This window comes from Andrena cerasifolii, chromosome 4 (assembly GCF_050908995.1).
Source record: "Andrena cerasifolii isolate SP2316 chromosome 4, iyAndCera1_principal, whole genome shotgun sequence".
NCBI lineage: Eukaryota > Metazoa > Arthropoda > Insecta > Hymenoptera > Andrenidae > Andrena > Andrena cerasifolii.
Genome location: NC_135121.1, coordinates 16,290,881 through 16,312,143, shown reverse-complemented (window position 1 = coordinate 16,312,143; position 21,263 = coordinate 16,290,881). Strand labels below are relative to the sequence as shown.

Here is a 21,263-nt window from a genome sequence, read left to right as displayed (position 1 = left end):
CGTGTACTTTTAAATGCACCACCCTGTATGTATAACTCAGCCTTTCATACCCGGATAAACAGCATGCTACTGCACACTCCAATACACTACATAATAAACGAGCGTTCGAGACACCCGTTGGTTCGAGGAAATAGTTATACGGATAACAACTTGGTCCCCACCTTTCCTCTGCAGATGGAATCTTCCAATTGGTTTCCACGGTGATTCACGATTCATAACTGGATCCGCCGTTCCGACGGGACACAAGGTATCTTTTAATCAACTTTTCCTCTTATCTCGTTTCACCGTACCTAATAGGCAGCCCCATTGCGATCACGCGAAGAATTGCAGCGGAACTATGTAATTGAAGCACGAAACAATGAAAGCGTCCAGTGGAATGCAATTCGGGATGCTTGAAAAATAGAAGTTCGAAGAATACTTCACCCTCGTTATCGTTGACTTATTTTTCTTTTTTTAGATTAGCTATCGACAGTTCAACATTAAAGTCGGGAATCCACTGGGAAGCTAAGCTATGCTATGCGATGCTACGTTTTAACGTAGCTTTTGGTGGAAACGGTTCCATAAGAATGTATTGAAGCTAATTTTTTTAAAACGCAGCATGGCATAGCAGAGCATAGCTTAGCTTAGCTTCCCGGTGGATTCTCGGCTTAATTCGAACGTACGCGTCGGATACCGTAGTTGCACAATAGCACTGTCACGTCTGAACGTTACGACGCTACCCGAGAAGAGCGCTCGGTTAGAGAAACCGGTTCTGTGAACTTCGCGTTTCAACTACGCAGCTGTGAATCATTACCGATTTTCGTGGAAAACACCTCGTTTAGACTCGCCACGAGACTGTGGTCGCGGCAGATAAATTGCATGTGTACAAGACCACCACACGGGCGAAGGATTATGCCGTGCGAACGGGGGCCGTTTAAGCCGCTGATAACGTATCGCGCGCGACGTTGAAAACCGTCGAAACACAGCAACAAGGAGCTCCGTTTTCAAAGCATTTGTGCAATCTGTCGTCGATTCTCACGCCTCTAACCTAAACACTTAGAGCAAGAGAGTAATCTGCATGCTTCTGGACCTACATTTATTTAACACGTTGACAACCACGTGGTTCTTTCGAGTCTTTGTATTGTCGCAAATAAGAATACTTTTTTTTTTAAACGGTTACTAGCGACGAAAATTGGTAAATAAGCTTTAGAAAGCTAGATTTTGTTGTAAAGCTTTTAAGATTCTATACTTGTATGGTGGAAATACATCGCGGAATATTTCATACTTTCCTTCAGAGAATGATTTCATTGGAGTAATTATAAAAAGAATAATAAACTGAGTAGGAAATATTTTGTAGACTGTTTGGAAATACATGTTCAAAAATGGACAATCTTTTCGTGCGACATCAGTGGACCAGCTAATTGCAATTTTGCTCTTTTTTAAGCTCCACTTTAATGACATTCCATTTCCGACTATAGGTCGATTTATACCATCCACGCAGACACGGAATGTATCCGATCAAAAAAGCATTCTATAATGCAATTTGAATATAGGTGTTTATTCGTACCGCATTGTATCGGCGCAGACACGTACCGGCATTCACAACTTCGTCTACATCTCATAATATGTATATGTAGCTATTAGGTACAGCCAAATTTTGCATTTTTTAAACAGATACATTATTACGTTATCACCAAAAAAAGATCGCTTATCTGACGTTATAGTATTTTGTTGTATACCAACGTCATTTAAATCTATATAAAGTATTAGTCAGCGCGTTAGTTTTCCAGATAGCAATAGTAAGCATCCTGAAGTCCTTCTTTTATGACCTTATCCGTACCCTATTACTCATCCTTGAACCTCGATCTCTATGCCTCATCCCTTAACGACCGTTAAACTCAGGACAACCCCCACTTTTCAGCTTACCGAAAACCGTACATATATATATATTACACGCAATTCTTCCAGTTAGAAGCACTTGAGCACTTCAGTCCGAATAGTCTGGACACGAGAATCTAGTTCTGAATCTATAATCTAGTATTTATCTGTAATCGTCTTAGTTTCCGTTATTTGTATAAAGTTATTTAATAAAATAAAAGTAATACGAAAAATACGGAATACAACAATTTAGCGGTAAGATTAAGTGTTTACCTTCATCTTCAGGGTCTATAAGAAAGTTCGATAGTCGTAAGCTTAAGTACAAATCATTTTCCGTCGGATTAAGGCCTCTGCTTGACATTTCTCCGCTCCCAGATACAATCACCCACCACTTCGAGTCGCACTCGCGATTAAATTAAAGAATCTCGATCCCGATCGAGCTGCTTAATATTTTATTTATTTCGAAGTTCGTCCGTGCGTTGAAAAACGTTTCCTCCTTCAAACAATGAAACGAAAAATGCACCAACCGTTAGCGTCTACCTTCGCAACGACTAGCCTTGTTGTAAAATTTAGACTCTAAACCGTAGCCGCTGTAGTTAACAACTGGATTTAATGATCCGACGTCGGACTGGCTGCGGCTGCCTATTCGACGTTACAACACACACACGCTAATTGGCGTGCTTAATGCCCGGGCAAATATTACTCGACGGATGCGGTACCCATGATTCGCGTGGATTTCGTGCACCACAGAATCACACGAAATCACTTATCGCCGATGCGAACACTTTAAATCGCGCAACAATGGCGGCGTTTCGGGTGGCCGTGAAACTATCCACAATAATGCGCACCAAAAATCGAATCGCAATACGATTACGTAGCAGCCGTGTTTCGGCCGCGATCACACCGACAGGAAACACAGATTATTTATCGACGGGTACGCGTCGGCTGCGTGACCATTCGAGGCGCGAATAAACCACTGCGGAAGGTGACCGCCGCTGTTGGTAATCGTCGAACGAGACAACACACTGCCGTGGGATGGGGACAAAAAGTTTGCCTCGTTCTTATTCGCGCGACGAAAACCCTCGAGCAGCTTAGCACACTGCGGTCGAACGAACGGCCAGGGAACCTTTGCACGGTGGCAAAAATACTATTCAGTTTGTGAAGTAAGGTGAGAGAGCGACGCCGAAAGGAACGAGGATGTAGGCTCTTTGCCAACATTCAAGAACGTTACCTGACGATACCGACATCCGGTATAAGAACGCTTCGTACGCGCGTCGCGAAATATTGTTCCTAATTCTAAAAATAACAACGCCCTGCAAGCGCGGAGACAAACAGTTCCGACCATGTCAGGTTGTGCGATATACCGCTGATTCTATAAGCGAAAAATTTTTATCGTCCATTGTTCGTACCACGCTGTGCAATTCATTGGAATGGAATGAATTTTTGTTCTCTTTGTAGCTACAATCTTTGTCTTCTTATAATAGGCCCGCGTGTTTATATCGTACACTATAGCTTATAGTACCCGGCGTGGCCCAGGCTTCTTATCTCTAAGTAGAATAAAATAAAGTCTGTGGGCGCCTGTCTGTGTATTCGGGCTAATCTCGAGAACCACTGGACGGAGTGCGACGCAGTCCCCACCACCCCATACCTACAGCATTGTCGAGGAATGCTTCACTGAAATCGTCACTGCTCGGCTTCCTTTTGTCATAGGTTAGTGGTTCAAACACTTAAACCTTCCTCGAAAAATGCTGTATAAAATGGTAAAACCCACATCACAATCCGCCCAGTGGTTCTCAAAAGTAGCCCGAAAAAACAGACATCTACCGGGGACTTTATTGTTTGTATTATGTAGGGAAGAGATCTATTGATTTTATGTACCGCTCACCCGTTTCGTCCATCATACTCGCTTCTCCCATTTTATAGCCTATGAAGTTAGATTTAATTTTTAATCCAGCCTGCTCTTTATTTTCATTTGTGACGTTTACTTTTGTCACCATCGCTACCTTATTCTGTCCTTCACTTATGATTATCCCTGTTCTCTTTTTCTACTCACCCTCCACCCTTATTTCTCATCTCCTTTTCCCCTTCTAACTCCTCCATCTATTTTTCTTTGACTCGCTATTTATCTAAGTGATTATTTAGAAACTATCTAGATAATGATCTAAAAACTTGCGATAGTCTAGAAAACTGAAGGAAACAGATCTGAATCAAAGAGGAAGACCGATAATCGCGGTAGAACGTGCGTGATTGTACTTTTAACTCGAGGCTGTCATGCAAGCGTCGTGAATTCGCGCGTTTAAAACTGTATCCCAGAAGAAGTTTAATTAAGGTTCGTGATGCACGTGACTCTGGAAGCGACAGATCGATACGAACGACACGGTTGGACAGCAAGCAAGAAGGGAAGAACGGTAATGGGGCAATTTTCTAATTTCAACCGTCCCAAAATTGCGACAAGATTTATTATTGAAACACGTCACTCGTTATTAAATCACAGCGAAATGAAGGCGCCTCTTAATGTCACGCTACCGTGGTTTATCAATCCTACTTAGAACTGAACCACCTTCGTCAGAAAATACCGATTCTCGCGACTTCTTCCGGCCACTATATTAGTGATAACACTTATCCACATCTCAGACACCATCGTTATTGCACCTGCGTGTAGCGGAGCAAATTTTACACTTCAATGGCGCGTTCACACCGGACACGTTAGAATGTGCTTCCTCTGATGTAATAAAAAAAGTCTTTATCGTAAACAAACCGCGGATAAAATTAGCAATAATTCTCCGACACATTTTGCTTTACAGAATGTTCGACTTAAATTTTCCAGATTATTGAAGATACAAGGGAATTGTTCGGCGTGGAAGGTGAAATAGCATTGAAAGTGTTTATGCAAGTTGACTTAAAATTATAAATAGAACAATATATTTTAAATACCACCAACCCTATGATGCCTTGAAAAAATCACTTTTGGACACTTCTTTGTAAGGTATTACTTAGATATGCATTTTCTACAAAGTACCTTTCGTTATCATTTCTTCAATTCCTCAAGTATTCTCTATTACTGTTTGCTATTAAACTTGGCGATACTTCTTCTTTACACATAAAATTAAACTTTTACAATACAAACTTTATATATTAAAAAATTAATTCAAACTAATTACTCAAACAAACTTAAATCAAATAACTTTTATTAAAATAATTTAATCAACAAACACAAAAACATAAATATTAAATTAAAATTTTAAAAGATAACTTTAATTATTTCAGTGTAAAAGAAAGGTTTTTACTTAAACTAACATTTTCCACTAAATACACTTTCCAGTACATTTACTATGTTACGACTTTCCTCACTTATAATGAGAATGACGGGCAATTTGTACACTAAATAAAATTATCTTCAATTAATTTAATTTAATAAATTTACTTTTAAATCCAATTTCAAAATTATAATTATAATCAAGAAAGACCCAGGGACAGCCGGTCGAGGGTTATTGGAAGACGGTGAATCGATATTTAAAATGAAACTTACGATCACGATGGGAGTCGACATTGTGTGGCGTTGTCGAGCTATCGCCATCGCCTTCGGTATCTAACTCGTAGAAAATCCTATCGGCCTCGCCGTTTACTTTCTTCATGCCATTCGCATCTACCAGGTCATCCATGTCTCTGCAAACATATACATGCGTTCTTAACCCTTTGATGTACGAATTGTATCTAAATTTGTGTTGAGGTATAATGGGATAAGAGTTACTTGAGCAGAATGAAGGAACAAACGAGAAAATTCGAGGTTTCTGTTACTGATTGTGTGTCGTGACGGCCAGACGTTAACCATGAACTTATACTCAGTTATAGTTCCGTGCGGCATATCTCACTGCGAGTGCAACATCGTTAAGTGTCGCACGAAACGTACTGCTCTTTGTATTTATCAGCAACGCCGTTACACATTGCACGGAACGTAGGTACTACTACTTGCGTTTATCAGAGTCGGGCATATTTAATTTGAAGTCCAGATAAGAACCAACGATTTCGCAATTAAGTAATGAAGGATCGAATTAAAAGAAAAACAACGCATAATACATACTACTCTTAGGCCCGGTCCAGATCTGAACCGAACCCCAAACCGAGCGCCACACGAATAGTTAGATGGAGCAAGACAAGTAGATACCTATTTCGCGACTTTCCCTTTTTAGCGCGTCATCGTCACCCTCTTGAAACCCTTATTGTTAGCAGTAAACAAGCGGATTAGGCCGTGGGTCCCAAGGCCCCTTCCAAAGCGTAAACTACGTTTTCGTAACAACCGAACTTTCTCGAAAACACTACTTACTTCCACCCTTACTCAATAACCAATCCTATATAGTTCCATTTCCCACACCCTCGCAATAGAAACAGGACTCTCCGACTTGTCCACGCTTCATCCTGCGCACGTCTTTAGCGTCAGAAGCCTCTTATACTTGGTACTAGCAACGAGTTCAAACTTTCTTGTAATAAAAGACATTTTTATACACAAGTGTATGTATTTGTATCTTTCCGGGTGCGCGACACTACTTATCCGAGACAAAGAATACCTACATCAATTCGTCACAGATAGTGAAAGCACTTCACTATCTCTCATTGTAATATTGATGATTAAATAATGGTTGAGATAATTAATATTTAACATTTTATTATGTTTAATAGCGTTTAATATTTCTAATTTATTTTACTTTCAATTGAACGATGTAGGAAGTTATAATCACCTTTCTCAAACAAGTAATTTTAGTTGCTCTGTAGAATGTTTCGAGAGAATTTGAATAAATTAATTTAATAAAAAAAAAACAGTTTTGATAATACAGTGCTGATTCGTTCTAGAACCTTGTTCGTTATAGGATCCGTACTTGAGTGTACCTATTTAAGGACAATACATATGCACATTCTTAATACGAAATATGCAAATTATGAATTTAGTTTATCATATTTAAATTTCATACATTGCACGCACGTGTACAGCCGAGTGTATTTCTCCGCGTTCGTTGTAAGCGTTTTGATGCGATGAGAAAAACTGTTCGTTACAAATAGCATTCATTCGTTACGAGGTCGTTCGTTATAGGATATCTCACTGTATCTGTAATTTCTATGAACAAGCGCGTAAAATTTTGTTTATCTCTTTTGTATAATGTCCCTCGCGACAATGACATAAACTATACTGCATTCCACTCCGTCTAGAGTAGACTCATTCCGCGCAGGGATTTGATTGGTAGGAAACCGGCAGGGAAAGTGGTACGACCAATCGCGTGTGTCAGATCCATGGGCGTAGCTAGGATACCATTCGGGGGGGGGTTGTATAAATAGTGAAACAATTTTTATTACAATTTATATACGTAGGTAGGAACCAATATAACTGGGGCCGTGTAATGCGGGATTACTTCACAGTTTAATTTATTTTTACTTTGTAATATACTAATTTCAGTTTAAAGGAACGATTAATTTTTTTTCCTGCGTCAGGGGGGGGGGGATAGTTGATTAAACGCAATAATATTTTGTTCGAAAACAAGTATAGATACATATGTACATATACATATAGCAATTCGAATTACTCTCCATTCCATATAAGAGTAGACCTACGCCCCTACCGATTAGCTCCCACGAATCTGACCATGCGCGTAGCGAAGGGGGGGGGGGCAGGAGTGGGCGCTTGTGTTTAATCAACTATCGTAGACTGTGTTATCTGACTGCAATCTATTATAAATAGAACCTGTATTTATCAATAAGTGCCTCTACGCAAGTCTAGAAGAATGATTGTTAAATGTGAACGTTACATTCATTGGGTAAAATTGAAATATTTGTGTTGGACTATTGAGCGATCATTCTGTTGAATTATTACAATCAAATAACAACATTGTTATTGTTTAAAAACAAGGCAATTATGAAATGGGAAAACATGTTACCTGAAATAACATTAAAACAAATACTAAAAAAAATTTACTTATTAAAATATTACTTATATTAAATACTAAGAAATTACAAAGCAACCCATTTTTTTCGGCGACGAAAGCGAAAGTTTAAAAACTATTCTATTTATATCGTCTGCGACATTTGATTTAAAAATACTTAGGTTTCTAAAGTCAAAGGTAAGTGACTTCGTAGGTAAGTAAAGTCAAAATCTGGTAGAACAACAATTTTGCGGCAAGTAAAAATTAGAAGCGCATCATTGATTTTTTACTATCGATGCAAAGGTTGCAATGTAACAAATACACTCAGAAAGCGATTAATGAAAAAAATTATGTGCCCATATAAATTAAACAAAGTAAAATTTTTAATGGAAGCGAATAAGCGTCAAAGTATTCTCTCCCTTCAAATTGGTTTTACCCTCTGCATGTAATTATCCAGATTGACTGACTATTCAGGCGACAAATCAAGCTTGTTAAGAGTTCGAGGTCATTTGTATTACCAATGTGAACACAGCTGCACATGTACATTTATGAACAAATTGCAAAAGGGAAACATGCGTGTAATGTTCTGTTTCTTTATTACTAATATTATTGGAAACAAATCTAAAGATATTGCACAGATATCAACTGCTTAGATCTCAACAGATATCTGCTCCTGTATCAACAAGCCACGGTCTCCCCTATATATAAATTCAATAAAAAGTCTTGTGGTAAGTTTGCAAATTTATGGCCCAAGAATTTAAATTGACTTTATAATAATATTATTTCAGAATGGAAGACAATAATATTCACGTAGATGATTTCTTCACCAGAGTAGATAAAGTCTCTTCGTGAGAAAACAGCACATTCTTTCGCCTTTGTAAAGCACGCGTGGGCAACAGAGCAAGATACGCTTAATTGCGACGCATACTATTTTCGCGTGCAATATTTTTCAAGTGATAATGTATTTCTTGCGAGGAAAATACAAATTTTTGTTCGTAGGAATCAAAAGCAATATTTATGAATTTATTGTACTTTGATCATCAAGTACATAATGACTAGTGCGTCGTAGTTGCATAAAAATATAAATTATATTTCAAATGTAATCGTACTTCTCATAACGTGAAACCGATAAATAATTAAACTTTTTGTACTGTATGATACAATCAGAACAGATTATCATTGTACAGTTTATGTTTCTAAAAAATGCTCTCACGTGGGCGTGAACATATGTGAATCGGACCCTATAAGGGCAAATTTGACACTCGCGCTTTAAATTCATCCATATAAATTAAACTGTGACTAAGTACGTAATAAGAGATTGAAACTTGATTTTTCAAAGTCACGTGATAGATACAGAATTCATAGAAACATACACTCTATAATCTACATTATTCAGGCGGTAGACATTAGCCACGTACATTGGAAACGTGTTTTAAGTAGCATTACAGGTGCTAAATACGATGCACGAAGAAAACAATTCACTGCATGCATTCTCAATATGTAAAATAAAAGGGCGGTGAATCGTTAGTTACTTTAACTTTCTATACCCGTGCATGAACACCGTGCATACTGTGGCGAAAACAACTTGAATGAAGAAAGAAGCATTATTTAACTTACATTTTAGTTATCCCTGGAGATAATGAACGAACCGCCTGGGCATACGTTCCCCTTCCTCGGCGGATCAGAAAATACACCCAACGATGTTAACGAGTTGTAATCGCGAACTGTGCGCGTCGTAGACTGATCGAAACAATCACAACGGCACTGATTTCTTAACGTTCGATATTTTGATAAGCGTATGTGTCCCTAGAAGCATTCAGTTTGTTTTTTCGAGCGACTTTACGTGGAGGTACGAGCAAGGTCACCGTCTCGTCGTTTTATGATACGTACAGGAATAAAAGACTCGCATATGCTCGATCGCTGTGAGATTATCGTTTCATTCGCGGGATAGAAGCATCCGTTCCGTTGAAGGAACCGCTGGTGATACACTGCACGAGAAACTTCCAGCACGCTGGAGCGTGCTGTTAGCCACCGACTGTCACTGCACGTTTCAGCCACGATGCGTACGGATAGGAGCGTACCTACCCTTCCAGGGGCCTTCGGGCAAACTCGATCTGGCCGACTGGATTCAAAATAAGAAAACGATTAGCCTCCTTAACGTCTCCGAATTGTCGAAAGCAATCATTTACTCTTAACTTCTTTCATCAAATCGAAACCCACGACCATTTTCCTTGTTACTGAACATCGCATCTACAAACTCGCTACACTTTCGCCGAGCAGAGGGTGAAATAACTGGACACATAAACTGAAACTTCTTTCTTTGATACTCACGACGTACGGAGGTGTTTACGTGACAACTTTTAAGTCAAAATGCGCGTCAATTTTTTCCAACTTTCGAACTTGTGATTATTCGTAGAAAATTTTCGTGAGTGCGCCCCATAATATTGAAGCGAACGTTTCTCGTGTCGTTCGGGTAAGTGTAAAGAATGTTTCTCGGAGGAGTAAACGTGCTGACAAGGCGAACGTAACGAGCATCGGGATGCTTGGAAAATATATAATCTTTCACCTGTAACGTTAACAGTACTGGAAACGAGGGACACCCAGAGCGACGAGCACGATTGGTGGAATAGCGCTGGCCGACGGGAGCGCGTCATGCGACAGGCGCAGGCTCGCGCCTGCTTGTGAAAATCTATATTCTATGCCGCACAACTAACCGCCTCCTGTGCGCCCTTTAAATTAAACTGAAAGGTATACTTTACCTAGTGTCGCCACTATCTCGGCTTCTAACCGCAGTCTTTCTTTCAATTCCGTGGCTTCGTTAGAGCGGTATAATTTTCCAATTTCCTCTGCTAGATTCTTTGAAAGGTTTGTGAATTATTCCCCCAACACGCGCGCATCGTTGGCGCTCTTTTTCTCTCCCTCCTTCTTTCATTCCCCACTTGCACTCGCAGCCAATTGAATGCGGAATTTTCCTGCCTAAGGTCACTCAAAGGTCAATGTGTTATACACGAATGAATTTCTTTTCTCGTCAGTTACAGGAGTACGTGTTAAAAGGGTAGGGTTCTATTTTTAAAAAATGAAGGTGATCTTGAAATCCTAATCGAAATTTCGTTCTGTCAGTTTATCGTCCGCCTGAAGCATGTTGAAAAATTAAATATCTCAGTTTATTATGCTGCTTGTAGTGCAGATTTTTTTTTATCATATTCTCTATCGTTAACTGTGGTAATACTAATTCTATTTTGAAGTAGAACTTTGCCCTCACCATTCAACAATATAGTAATAAAAAAACATAAAGAAACTTTAAGTTTGTTGTTTTCACAGAATGTATAGATGTAAAAAAAGTAAAAGATAGTATCTATTAATATAGCAATCTATTATGCGGAGGCTTTCCAAAAAAGCCTGCCGCGAAGTTCAGTTTAACTTTCAAAATTCGGAGACAATTCTTTTTCCCCGCGCATTCTATTTAACAACAAAATAACTTTAAAAGTAATCATCTGTCGTGAGTGAACCGCTGCAAAAGTAATTCATTTCATAGTACCTAATACAAACCTATATCATAACTAACTTAAAACAGATACGACGAAAGTATATAAAAAAAACATTCCCTTCATTAATATATATATACGTAACTTTATTACATTAGATTATGGTTACATTCTAGACGAATATATGTCGGGCATATATCGTACAAATGTGCGTTCTGTAACGAATAAAAACAATCTGCTTTCGCGTGTGGTTTTCAACAGATTTTCGTTGGAAGCTGCTGATAGCTTTTGCTTATTAATTAAAATCGAAATCACTTTCCGTGTTCGATACATTCCGCTCGATTGTGCTGTCCGTATCAGACTCCAGCAGCGATTTTATCACATCCTTCTTTTTCTTAGGTTCGTTCTCAGGGGACAATTTTTCGTTTCCACTTTGATCCGCCTCGACCTTCTCCGAGGTCTTTTGCATTTCTTCGCACTTCGATTCCTCAGGTGGCTCTTTGCTTTCTTCGTTCTGTTCTTCTCCTGTATTACCCTCCTGTGCCTCTGCGACCTCTGCCTGATTGGGGTCATAAGTCTCGGTGTACTCAAAAGGCTGATTCACGTCGGTCTCGTACGCCTGATTAGGATCGTATTGTTGATCGTAACTGTAAGCATATTCTTGATTCGGGTCCCCTTGGTATTGCGCGTTAGGGTCCTGCTCGTACTGACCTTCAGGAACGTTGGCATACTGATCGTATTGTTCGCTCGTATATCCTTCGTACTGTTCATTCGATCCTTCCACGTACTCCTGAGTAGCATACTCTTGGTAGTCCTGATTCTGCCCATTCTCATAAGCTGCATTTTCATCGTAATATTCCTCGGTTGGATTGGCATACTCCGCTTCGCCGCCCGGCGCGTAATTTTCCAGCTGATTTGCTTCCTCGACGTAATTTTCATCCTTGTACTCCTCACCTTGCGTCGCAATTTCTGGCTCGTTAGCTTCCTTCGCAACAGACGCAGAATTCATTTCATTATATTCTTCTTTCTTCACCTCATCGTGCTGCTTCCCCTCATCCAACTTTTCCTCTGCTGACCCTGTCTTTTCTAGTACATTATCCCCGCTGTCGTGATTCTCATCTTCCTGCACAGGTTCCTGGCATTGGGAAGTAGATGTCTCACTCGTTTCAGCTTCGCGTTCGTCCACGAAGTCCTTTTCAACTTGAAGAACTTCAGCGTTCCGTGGCTGTAGCTCGCCTCCCGCTTCATTGGAATCCATTCTTCCCACGTTTGTCGCCTCTAGCTCCTCAGCTTTACTTTCCACAGTGTCCACGTTATTCAGAGATTCAGTTCGCTCTGCATCCTCTCCCTTAGATTCAGACTGATCATTCGTCGACTCATTCCCCAAAGACAGTTCCTCAGCATCCTCGGTTGAAGCGATTTCCCGTACCCGCTTCTCAACCGCGCCCAAGCTCCATTCTTCTAATTCGTCGACAGTGTCAAACGCACCCTGGTCCACTTTTGATTCCTCCGCGACACGGATAGCCTCTCCACCGCAGTCCACCTTCCTTTGTACATTTTCCTTAGCCACCACAGTGCCCTTACCGTTTTCCTCAGCGACCTTATTCGACGAAACGACAGAGCCAATGCGTTCACCTTCCAGCACCCCAGGCCGCTGGTGTTGCTGCGTCACTCGAGTTTCCTCTACACCAACATCATTCCGTTCCCAAGGCTTTCCAATATGCGAGTCTAATTCCGGCCGCTGTAACGCAACGTCGCTGCTAATTTCGTCTTTCGCGTACGGCATCGGCGTGACGCGACCTTCGCGGGCACTTGGGACCGTCGCAGGACCTCCATCCGTGGCGCTTCGCGCGATCAATTCAACGTTTCTATTCTCATCTCTGCCCCGATTTCCTGGATCCCCGGCGTCGTTTAGATCCGCCGACCTGGATGCCAGGTCGTCAGCGAGCGCCAAGATCTTCTCCACCTCTTTAGGAAGCTTCTCCTTCGACCTGTCCACAGCGGTAGCCTCCAGATCGTCGTCGGACAGTGTCAGGTTAAGGACGTCGCCGCTCGTGTTCTGCTCGTGGTCGATCTCCTCCAAGCTTTCCGCGTCAAGGTCACGGTTAAGCTTCCGGATCACCTCCATGTACCTGTCCAGCTCGTTCTCCACGGTGATCGTCGTCGCTCTGCTTTGGTCCACCTCGTCGAGGACCTGCTTCATGCCCAGCGACAGCCGACCAGCTCTTGTGCTGCTCGGACGTTTCGAGGACTTCTGCCCGTGCGGTGGCATGTAATCGTCGTCGAAAGTCGAGTACAGATGGTCGTTGGTAGAGGGTCTTCGACAATAGTCTGTATTCCTCGGGGAATAGTTTAAATGGCTGGGGAGCAATTGCTTGGGCAAATGTAAAGGCGTTTCTGGCGCACCTGGCGCGTGGCGCCCCGTGATCACCGCTGCGGCTCCGAAAGTTGGCGACAGCTCGTTCGCCTTCCTCAGCCGCGGCTGCAGGTTGCCCAGCAACCCTTCCGGGGTTTGCTGTCGGGAAGGTTCCATAATTGTAGGTGGATTGCTGTAGTAAGGAGTAGCTCGATTCTGAAATACGTCCAGCGACTTGTACGATGGCGTGTTGCCATTGGTAGGCTCCGGTGCTGTGAAACGCGACGCGGTTTGAATCGCTCCCATTCGTTGCGTCGAGGGCTCGTTGAAGTGAACAACGGACTGTTGCCTCGGCGAATTAATCTGTGGGTCCAACTGGTGATTTCTACTGTAATAAGGATGCTTTTTTTCTTGATATATTGGCGAGGACAACATCAGGGACGGTGAGCGTTCGATGCTGTTTCGTTGAACCGGCGAATGCATTTGCGCCGCGCTCTGGCTGTCGTTTGGTTGCTGATTTAAGGCTCGCGGTTGTGGAATATCCTGCTGGCGATTGTCGTAATACATGTTCTGTATGGATTTTGTTAATCTCGGCGCAGATGGGGAGTGACTCGCTTGATGATTCGATAGGAACATTGGCGCGGATGAAATGGTTTTCACTTCCGGGGGTAAATAAATCTGCGCTGCTGTGGCGTTTCTTCTGGTGTACTTGTCTTCGGCCTGGTTCGTCGCATCGTTAATGCGTCCTGTCGGGCAACGCGGCGCGTAACCTCGACGAAGGTAGGTGTCGTATTGTTTCTGAAAAATAGTGAAATATTCTGATTTGTAACGCGTAAGTTTTTGTGCATGCATCGAGTATTTTATATACAAGGTGTGCTGTAACTCGTGGTACAATCGAGAAGAATATTCCATGTTCAGAAGTTACTCGAATATGTAGAATAATTATATTATATTTTTTATTATATTTTAACGGACTTTATTCTTTAGAAATTGGTTTTGTGATTCGTCAAATACATGTGGGTTAAGTTTCTTTTAAACTGCGATAATTAACTGTTTACTGAACACTTTTGGGGGGTGTATTTAACCAGAAATCGATGATTAAGGGGTAATGCCACTGCAGAGGAAAGGAAAGGCTGCCTGATTTTGAGAACTTTTTATTCGAGTGTAGTGAATGGAATACAAAATCTGTTTGAAGGCCTTTATTCAACATACCTTGAAGTATGATCACATTTTTTTTTAAATTTTTTTAACACAAAATGGCCGCGCGACAGGTCAACAAAAGAAGCTTCTTCTGAAAAACACTGTTTCTTTTTTTAACGTGACTTTGCAAAAGAAAAAATTAGTATTCGGGTTAAGTGTGCGCGTGCGCAACGAACCCGCGAAATCGAAAGCTCGGAAAACAAAATATTCTGCAAGATAATTCTGTAATAAATATCTCACGCATTTTTGCGTGAGTCTAAAAAGACTAGGGCTCAAAGATTCAATATTAAGTGCATGATAAAATCGCATAATTTTTTTCAATATGTAGCATACAGAAAACGAGAGAACTCACTCTAAGAACGTTGAGTTTATTTGTTTTCGCAGTCATCAATGCAAGGCTATTGTCTACTCTGTCCAACGCATCGAGAAGCTTATGATTCCTTTCATCCCTCGTACGTTGCTCTTCTAAGAACTCTATATACCTTATGCGCAATCGATTTATACACGCATCATGCCTGAAACGTTAATAATTTTATGAATTTTTGGTGCAATTTATGTCATGCGTACAAAAAGTCTCCTTTTTGAAGAGTGCTAAATGGCTACCCTAAATTTAGAAAATTAAAATATCCCAACATTTAAAGTGCGCCCTATATTTGTAATAAATCTTCGGGTGATTGTATTGCACAGCATTTATTCTCCGAAGACAATTCGGCTCTCGAGAGTTGAAAAACAAAATTATAGTTTGCAACCAGGAAAAATACTTGAAAATAAGTGTTTTAATAAACTTGTAACATTTTTATGCGAATAATATATTCACGTTTCTAATTTTACATATCTTTTTCCTAAAAAAATTGTTTTTCATTTTTAATGCAAAAGTTTTTTTTTAAACGCGCAAAGATTTCTTCTTCATTGAACTTCGAACAATTCGTTCCTATTATTATATTCCAGATAAAAAATATTTCATTTTAAAATTACTTATAAAATTATACTTATTTGAAAATCTGAAACTTCCAATGTTTCCAAAAAATCATAAAAAAAAATATTTAAATAGTTTTTCCTCTAAGGAAATTTTTGAATTTTCAGAAACAAATTAAAATGAATATGTTTCCAAATTTTTAAATGTCTCCTGAACAAGAAAAGAAATTTTAATTCACAATTGACCCTAGTTCACGCTACGACTCAAGTAGTGCGCAGTTTCAGGGTTACCCTTTGTACCACACTGTGACTTTCAGATAGTACACATACCATATTGTATTCTTATTTACTAATTCCATTTCCCTGCCATGTACCATTATTCTTTCAAAGTGACAGCATCCGATCTTTATTTCGCAATAACATACTTATTAAATAAAAATCACTCATGGACCTATACGAACATTTTTTGAGACGCGACAAAAAATTGTAGGTTATAGAGAGTTAAAACGCGCCCTACTATGACTTTCAATAACTACGAAAAAAGGATGCGTCGAAAATTCGAAGTATTCCGGCTCTCTTTATTTCTCGAGATAAACTGATGAAAAAGCACGATTGTCTGCCAAACAGGCAGCAGAAATGTTCACTGCGCAAGGTTAAATCTGGTACAGTTCATCAAATGTCTGCACGATCGAAGAACATTTCGTGACATTGGTAAAAGGTCACGTCCTCGCTGCGAACATAATACATATATACGCGGACGGTATATAGAGGCAGCAGCCATAACAAAGCACGAACACTGCAGTGCCAAATTAAGGTAGCGTCTATGTAGCCCCTCTCTATGTGTACGATCGATGTCTGCCCAGTTTAAGGCATATATCAAGAATGTAAACACGATGAACGTGGAATTCACGTCCGAAATAAATAGCGAGACAAAGGTTATGTTCGCGTATATTGATTTGCGACATCCCCGAAAACTGGGTCGCTAGCAAATCAATACACAATCTCCTAAATTCTTTCGTCTCATTATTACGCAAGGGGGAAATAAAATCGATAATGCCAGCTCGCTGACAATCGAAACGTTAAATCATGTCGGGAAGCATCGGTGCATTGTTTATAAAACGTGCTTCTTAAATTTGTTTCCGCAACGTTTGCCAGATTGCACTAGCCAATTTGTTACTTTAAGAAGATAATTTAAAAATGCTCGTGTCCGTTGCGGAAATAATCGAGCCAAGAGGGACTTAACTGAAAACTCACCTATTGCGTGATTCTTGTACAAGTACTTTGAATCTCTCCTCTAATCTTATTCTTTCCTCTTCGCTGCAATGATTATTTAACAGACATGTATAATATATATATTTTAATTTCGTACGTCGAGCAAGCTGTCTCTTCTAATACGTAGCTTTTCTTAGGCAACACGCCCTGCACTTACCTTCTCCGTAATTTTTCCTGCAGTTCCAACATCCTTTTGTAATAATCCTGACCCTCGTAAAACGATGTCATAGTGCTCAGCAACGAATTCAAAAAATCGAAACGATCGATTGTATCGATGTTCGATATTTGGCGCTTACTACGAAACGGATTTTTATTCGAATCGAGAACTGTTTAAACAATGCTTATGAACGTTATTACGGTAGATCGCAAGAGTGAAAATAAATTCTTCACAAATATCAGGCAATGTTTTGCGAACAAATAATTCTCCCGATAATAGCGCATATTCGCGTTGGTTATTCGTAAAGCTGTGTAAACTATTAACGAGTCGAATGAAACGAATGACCACTGTATCCACTTAACGATATTTGGAGAAATGTCGCGGATGTTTCGATGGAACGTAAAGTTAGTTTGATGCTTAAAAAATCACGCAGTAATAAAAGTTGCGACGATCTTTCTTTGTGTCGACGCAGCGAGCAACTGTCGTATTTGACGTCGTGCAACGGCAGGGTTGGGGGTGTTTCAGTAGGTAAACACGCAGGTGTTGTCCCTACTCCTGCACTAATAAAATAGCTATGCATATACGTATAAAATAACGTTTCAAATTGACAATTGCAAGGAAATCGAAATTTGTATTCCTTTAAACATCGATTGTCTGGGAATAAAGATTTTTCTTTCGTTCAAAATTTCATGGACTTTGTATCACGGTGGCGTAATGTATTCTGCTAAAGTAGGATATAAAAAAACATAAAATACCCGGTTAATAAATTTAAGAATGCAAAAATGTACAATATCAATATTTATGTACAGGGTCATCCGTTAAAACTGCAACCTACGCGCGCGCGCGCGAACAGACGAAAATGGCAACCCTGGCTCACGGACGCATTCCACTACACCATTCACCGGCCCGGCGTTCGGAGGGCTGCCACCGATCGCTGGACAGCAGTGATGCCCGAGCTTCGAAAATTTTAAAAATATATCGGAATGCAATTTGCGCCGAAAAATGAGAAAAAATTATTCCCTCATAATTTAAAATATTTTACGTTTACTTAATTTTTCTTTTATCAATTTTTTAACCATCATCGTTGTGAAAAGCTTTTGCAAACTGTTTATTTGATACTGTATTTAATGCTCGTTTTAAAATTCATGGTGTTGATAAACAATAGGCTAGTTGTTTCTGTATCACTGCTTTCATAAATTGAGAAATTAAATTTTTATTCAATTATGTGTTAGTTCTGCGAACCTCAGAATCAATTGTTCTGGTTTTCTTTTTTATAATTTTATCCTTAATGCAGTGCATGCATAGATCGGACGTAACGGGTAACTAATAGGTCGTGTCTTTGATTGTAGCGGTGTTGGAATTTTTTTCTCCAATTTTTGTGTCTGAATATTTTAACCTTTTAGCTTCTCAACACCACGCCTATACCGGCTCCCGTTAATGTCATTTTTTGGAATTTGTATACGCAGTTGGCGAAAAATCTCTCCATACGGGGGTATAGAGCCGCGGTGAACCCTGTCGTAGCTAAAAATTTTTAAATTAAGACGGGTACGAGACCAGTCGACATTGTATTCAAACCTCATTACAGTAATCTGGGGTGCGAGTGGTAAACCGATCATAAAAGCGGAGCGCGCGGCTCGCTTATCCTAAAATTTTCGAAGCTCGGGCGTCACTGCTGTCCAGCGGGCGCTGGCAGCCCTCCGAACGCCGGGCCGGTGAATGGTTGTAGTGGAATGCATCCGTGAGGCGGGGTTGCCATTTTACCTGTTCGCGCGCGCGAAGGTTGCAGTTTTAACGGATGATCCTGTACTTGATGAAACAGTTTTATGTATTATAAGTGTAGGTCAGCTCCGGAATATCATGGAAAGTTCTATGAATTCTTTCTTCAAAATCATTAGGAATGTTTTTACAAATATATGTAGCTTCCCCGAAATATCTAAAGAATCATAGACATAATTACAAATAAGAGAACTCCGTTTTGTGCATTTAATAACTTTAGAATACAAAATACTTAATTTTTAACAATTGTAGCGTTGTTTTCTATCTCCCCTATGAAATATCTTTAGTTTTTCGATAATCCTTTAACTATGCTAAAAGGAGAACAGTATTCTTAGTAATTATCGCAGATTTGTTAAAGTGCATTAATAAATATATAAAGATACACGTGTCAATTAATTTCAAAAGGTGAGGAAGTGTCTGTGTATTTTGAAAAGGGACTTAAACCTATTAAAGCACATGAAAATGAATCTAATTTATTAGACAGCAACATTGAAGTATGTAAATTAAGTCGTCATATCATCCTCACATGCTTTAGTATACGTCGCACGCAGATGTTCGTGTGGTTGTGGGGTTTTTGTTGTGGCCATGCATAGTGTATGTTGCAGATTATTCCCAACGAGCTTAAATTCTCTTTGTAACTGTTCAAACAATAATGAATTATGCACAGTAATTTATTTATCGGACAATAATTGTTCTCCTAAATAATCTTACCTCGATTACCGGGGGCGGCTTTGATTCCTCTGTTGCTCTCTGTATGCCAGTAGTTTTCAATGTAATAACTTTGTCCTCAAATACTCCTTCCTCAACAGTCGTCACGCCAATATTATGGGCTAATAGTAGAACTAGTCTGTTTGTGTTAGGCACTATCTTCAAAAATCCAACTTCATAATGCATCGGCATTTTTGTTTCAGAGTGCCAGCTCCTTGCTCTATAATTCAACATTGGTTGACCGATGGAAGTGAAACTGATCTCTTCGCAGTACTTAAATGTTTCAATTGTTGGAAATATACCAATCCCAGGACCATCAGTTTTCCATGTGCCTTTCAACCAAGCTAGTGGCTTGATCGCGTCGTTTAGTGGTAAGCGTTTCATATCTATCGAAACATACGTGAAATAATTTTACATAACAATGGAAATGACCACATTATTTACGTAAATTATTTCTTATAAAACTAACCTGTATAATGTTGATCACAATTTGGCATCGAAAAGTTATGTATATTATCTGTCAGTAGTATGAAACAAATTTCTACGTCTTTTATTTTTTCGGCCTACTACGGTTGTCACTCGTTGGAAAACCTGTTAACAGACCGCGTATCACGGGTATATATATATGTAATATATTCTACGTGCATATAACGTCACGGCATAACGTGTTAATGTTTAATATAACTCCGCATGGTAAAAAAAAAACTTATACAATCCATATTTTCATTTTTTAAACTATTATTTACCTGAAAGTCCTCGTGCGATGATTTTGAATTGAATCTTCTGATGATCTAATGTATTATAACATAGACTTTCACATTGTACTTTATGATATAATATAATAACCCATTCAATCAAGCATGAACATTTGTACTACGAAATTTAAGTAAAGGGAAATAGTGCTATTAAATGTAGAAAGTACATTTAAACATCTCGTGCTTTTGAAATTAATCATACGAATTTTAAAAAACCCGCGACACCTGAAATTAATATGGCGCCTGAATTAACAATCCGAGTAAATTATACCGTACATATCTGTTTTGATTAAGTAGGTTTTTTAAACAGTTATAAACGATAATATAATTCTCATAACTGATTCATATTATATACGCTAGTTATAACCAACTTTTATATATTTTTCTACGATATTCAGCTCGCAACGTTCACTTCGTGACACGCTTAGCGCTCACGGACGGTAGTTAACGATTAATATTTAAAACGTCGTTCCATATAAAGTAATTTGACGCACGCGAATACATCGGATGTAACGTCATAATTGTTTACATAAAAGAAATAACGAGGATCATAACAGTGAGAAGCTTTATCCAGCTCCCGTTTATTAGTTAAAAGGTTCGCGGATTTGATACATGGAATTTGAAATATCTAATTTTCTAAAAGAAACGTGTACGTTAATTGTACACTGGTCGCATTTATCCGATTTAAGCAATTTTATGTGGTGTTATTAACTATTACCTTTGGAGCTCAGGAACCACTACTGATATGTCATTTTCGAATTGTTTATCTCACAGTGACAACCAAATTTTTTAAAGTTTAAGTCACGGGTAATATTTTTATCCAACTACACTTCGTGTAAAAATATCCATTACGTATAAATACATATATAAGTA

General features: G+C 39.5%; 2 protein-coding genes across 11 annotated transcripts in view; both read right to left on the bottom strand.

Annotated features, from left to right (window-relative positions):
* Ampdeam (AMP deaminase) overlaps positions 1-17,619 on the bottom strand; it is a 56,495-nt gene extending 38,876 nt beyond the window's left edge. The window contains exons 1-4 of one of the 9 annotated variants that reach the window (XM_076810614.1): positions 17,152-17,619; positions 16,977-17,039; positions 15,160-15,322; positions 11,382-14,405 (exon numbers count right to left, since the gene is read on the bottom strand). In XM_076810614.1, coding sequence (XP_076666729.1) covers positions 11,547-14,405; positions 15,160-15,322; positions 16,977-17,039; positions 17,152-17,222 — 3,156 coding nt within the window. In that variant the 5' untranslated portion in view covers positions 17,223-17,619 and the 3' untranslated portion in view covers positions 11,382-11,546. Of the gene's footprint in view, positions 1-161; positions 232-2,130; positions 2,706-5,386; positions 5,524-9,383; positions 9,573-9,652; positions 9,880-11,381; positions 14,406-15,159; positions 15,323-16,052; positions 16,954-16,976; positions 17,040-17,151 lie in introns of those variants that run through there. The other 8 variants (XM_076810617.1, XM_076810618.1, XM_076810620.1 and 5 more) reach the window with 8 other exon arrangements.
* A 1,485-nt stretch (positions 17,620-19,104) lies between these two features.
* On the bottom strand, positions 19,105-21,248 carry LOC143368377 (peroxynitrite isomerase THAP4). Of its 2 annotated transcripts, none has more exons than XM_076811051.1 (5): positions 21,109-21,248; positions 20,382-20,615; positions 20,105-20,226; positions 19,639-20,021; positions 19,105-19,565 (listed from the first exon to the last, which is right to left on the bottom strand). In XM_076811051.1, the coding sequence occupies exons 3-5, from the start codon at positions 20,130-20,132 to the stop codon at positions 19,431-19,433; spliced, it is 546 nt and encodes a 181-aa protein (XP_076667166.1). In that variant the 5' UTR covers positions 20,133-20,226; positions 20,382-20,615; positions 21,109-21,248; the 3' UTR covers positions 19,105-19,430. The 2 variants fall into 2 exon arrangements, with proteins under 2 accessions (XP_076667166.1, XP_076667165.1); XM_076811050.1 differs by lacking the exon at positions 21,109-21,248 and adding an exon at positions 20,762-20,858.
* Between the last annotated feature and the right edge of the window lie 15 nt (positions 21,249-21,263).

Excerpts from the sequence above, each read along its gene's own strand:
- LOC143368377 (XM_076811051.1), bottom strand. The coding sequence starts at position 20,132 with ATGCCAAATTGTGATCAACATTATACAG. Across the intron at positions 20,022-20,104 it reads TTGTGATCAACATTATACAG|ATATGAAACGCTTACCACTA; the intron begins GTTAGTTTTATA and ends ATGTTTCGATAG. Across the intron at positions 19,566-19,638 it reads AGCCGCCCCCGGTAATCGAG|TTACAAAGAGAATTTAAGCT; the intron begins GTAAGATTATTT and ends TTGTTTGAACAG.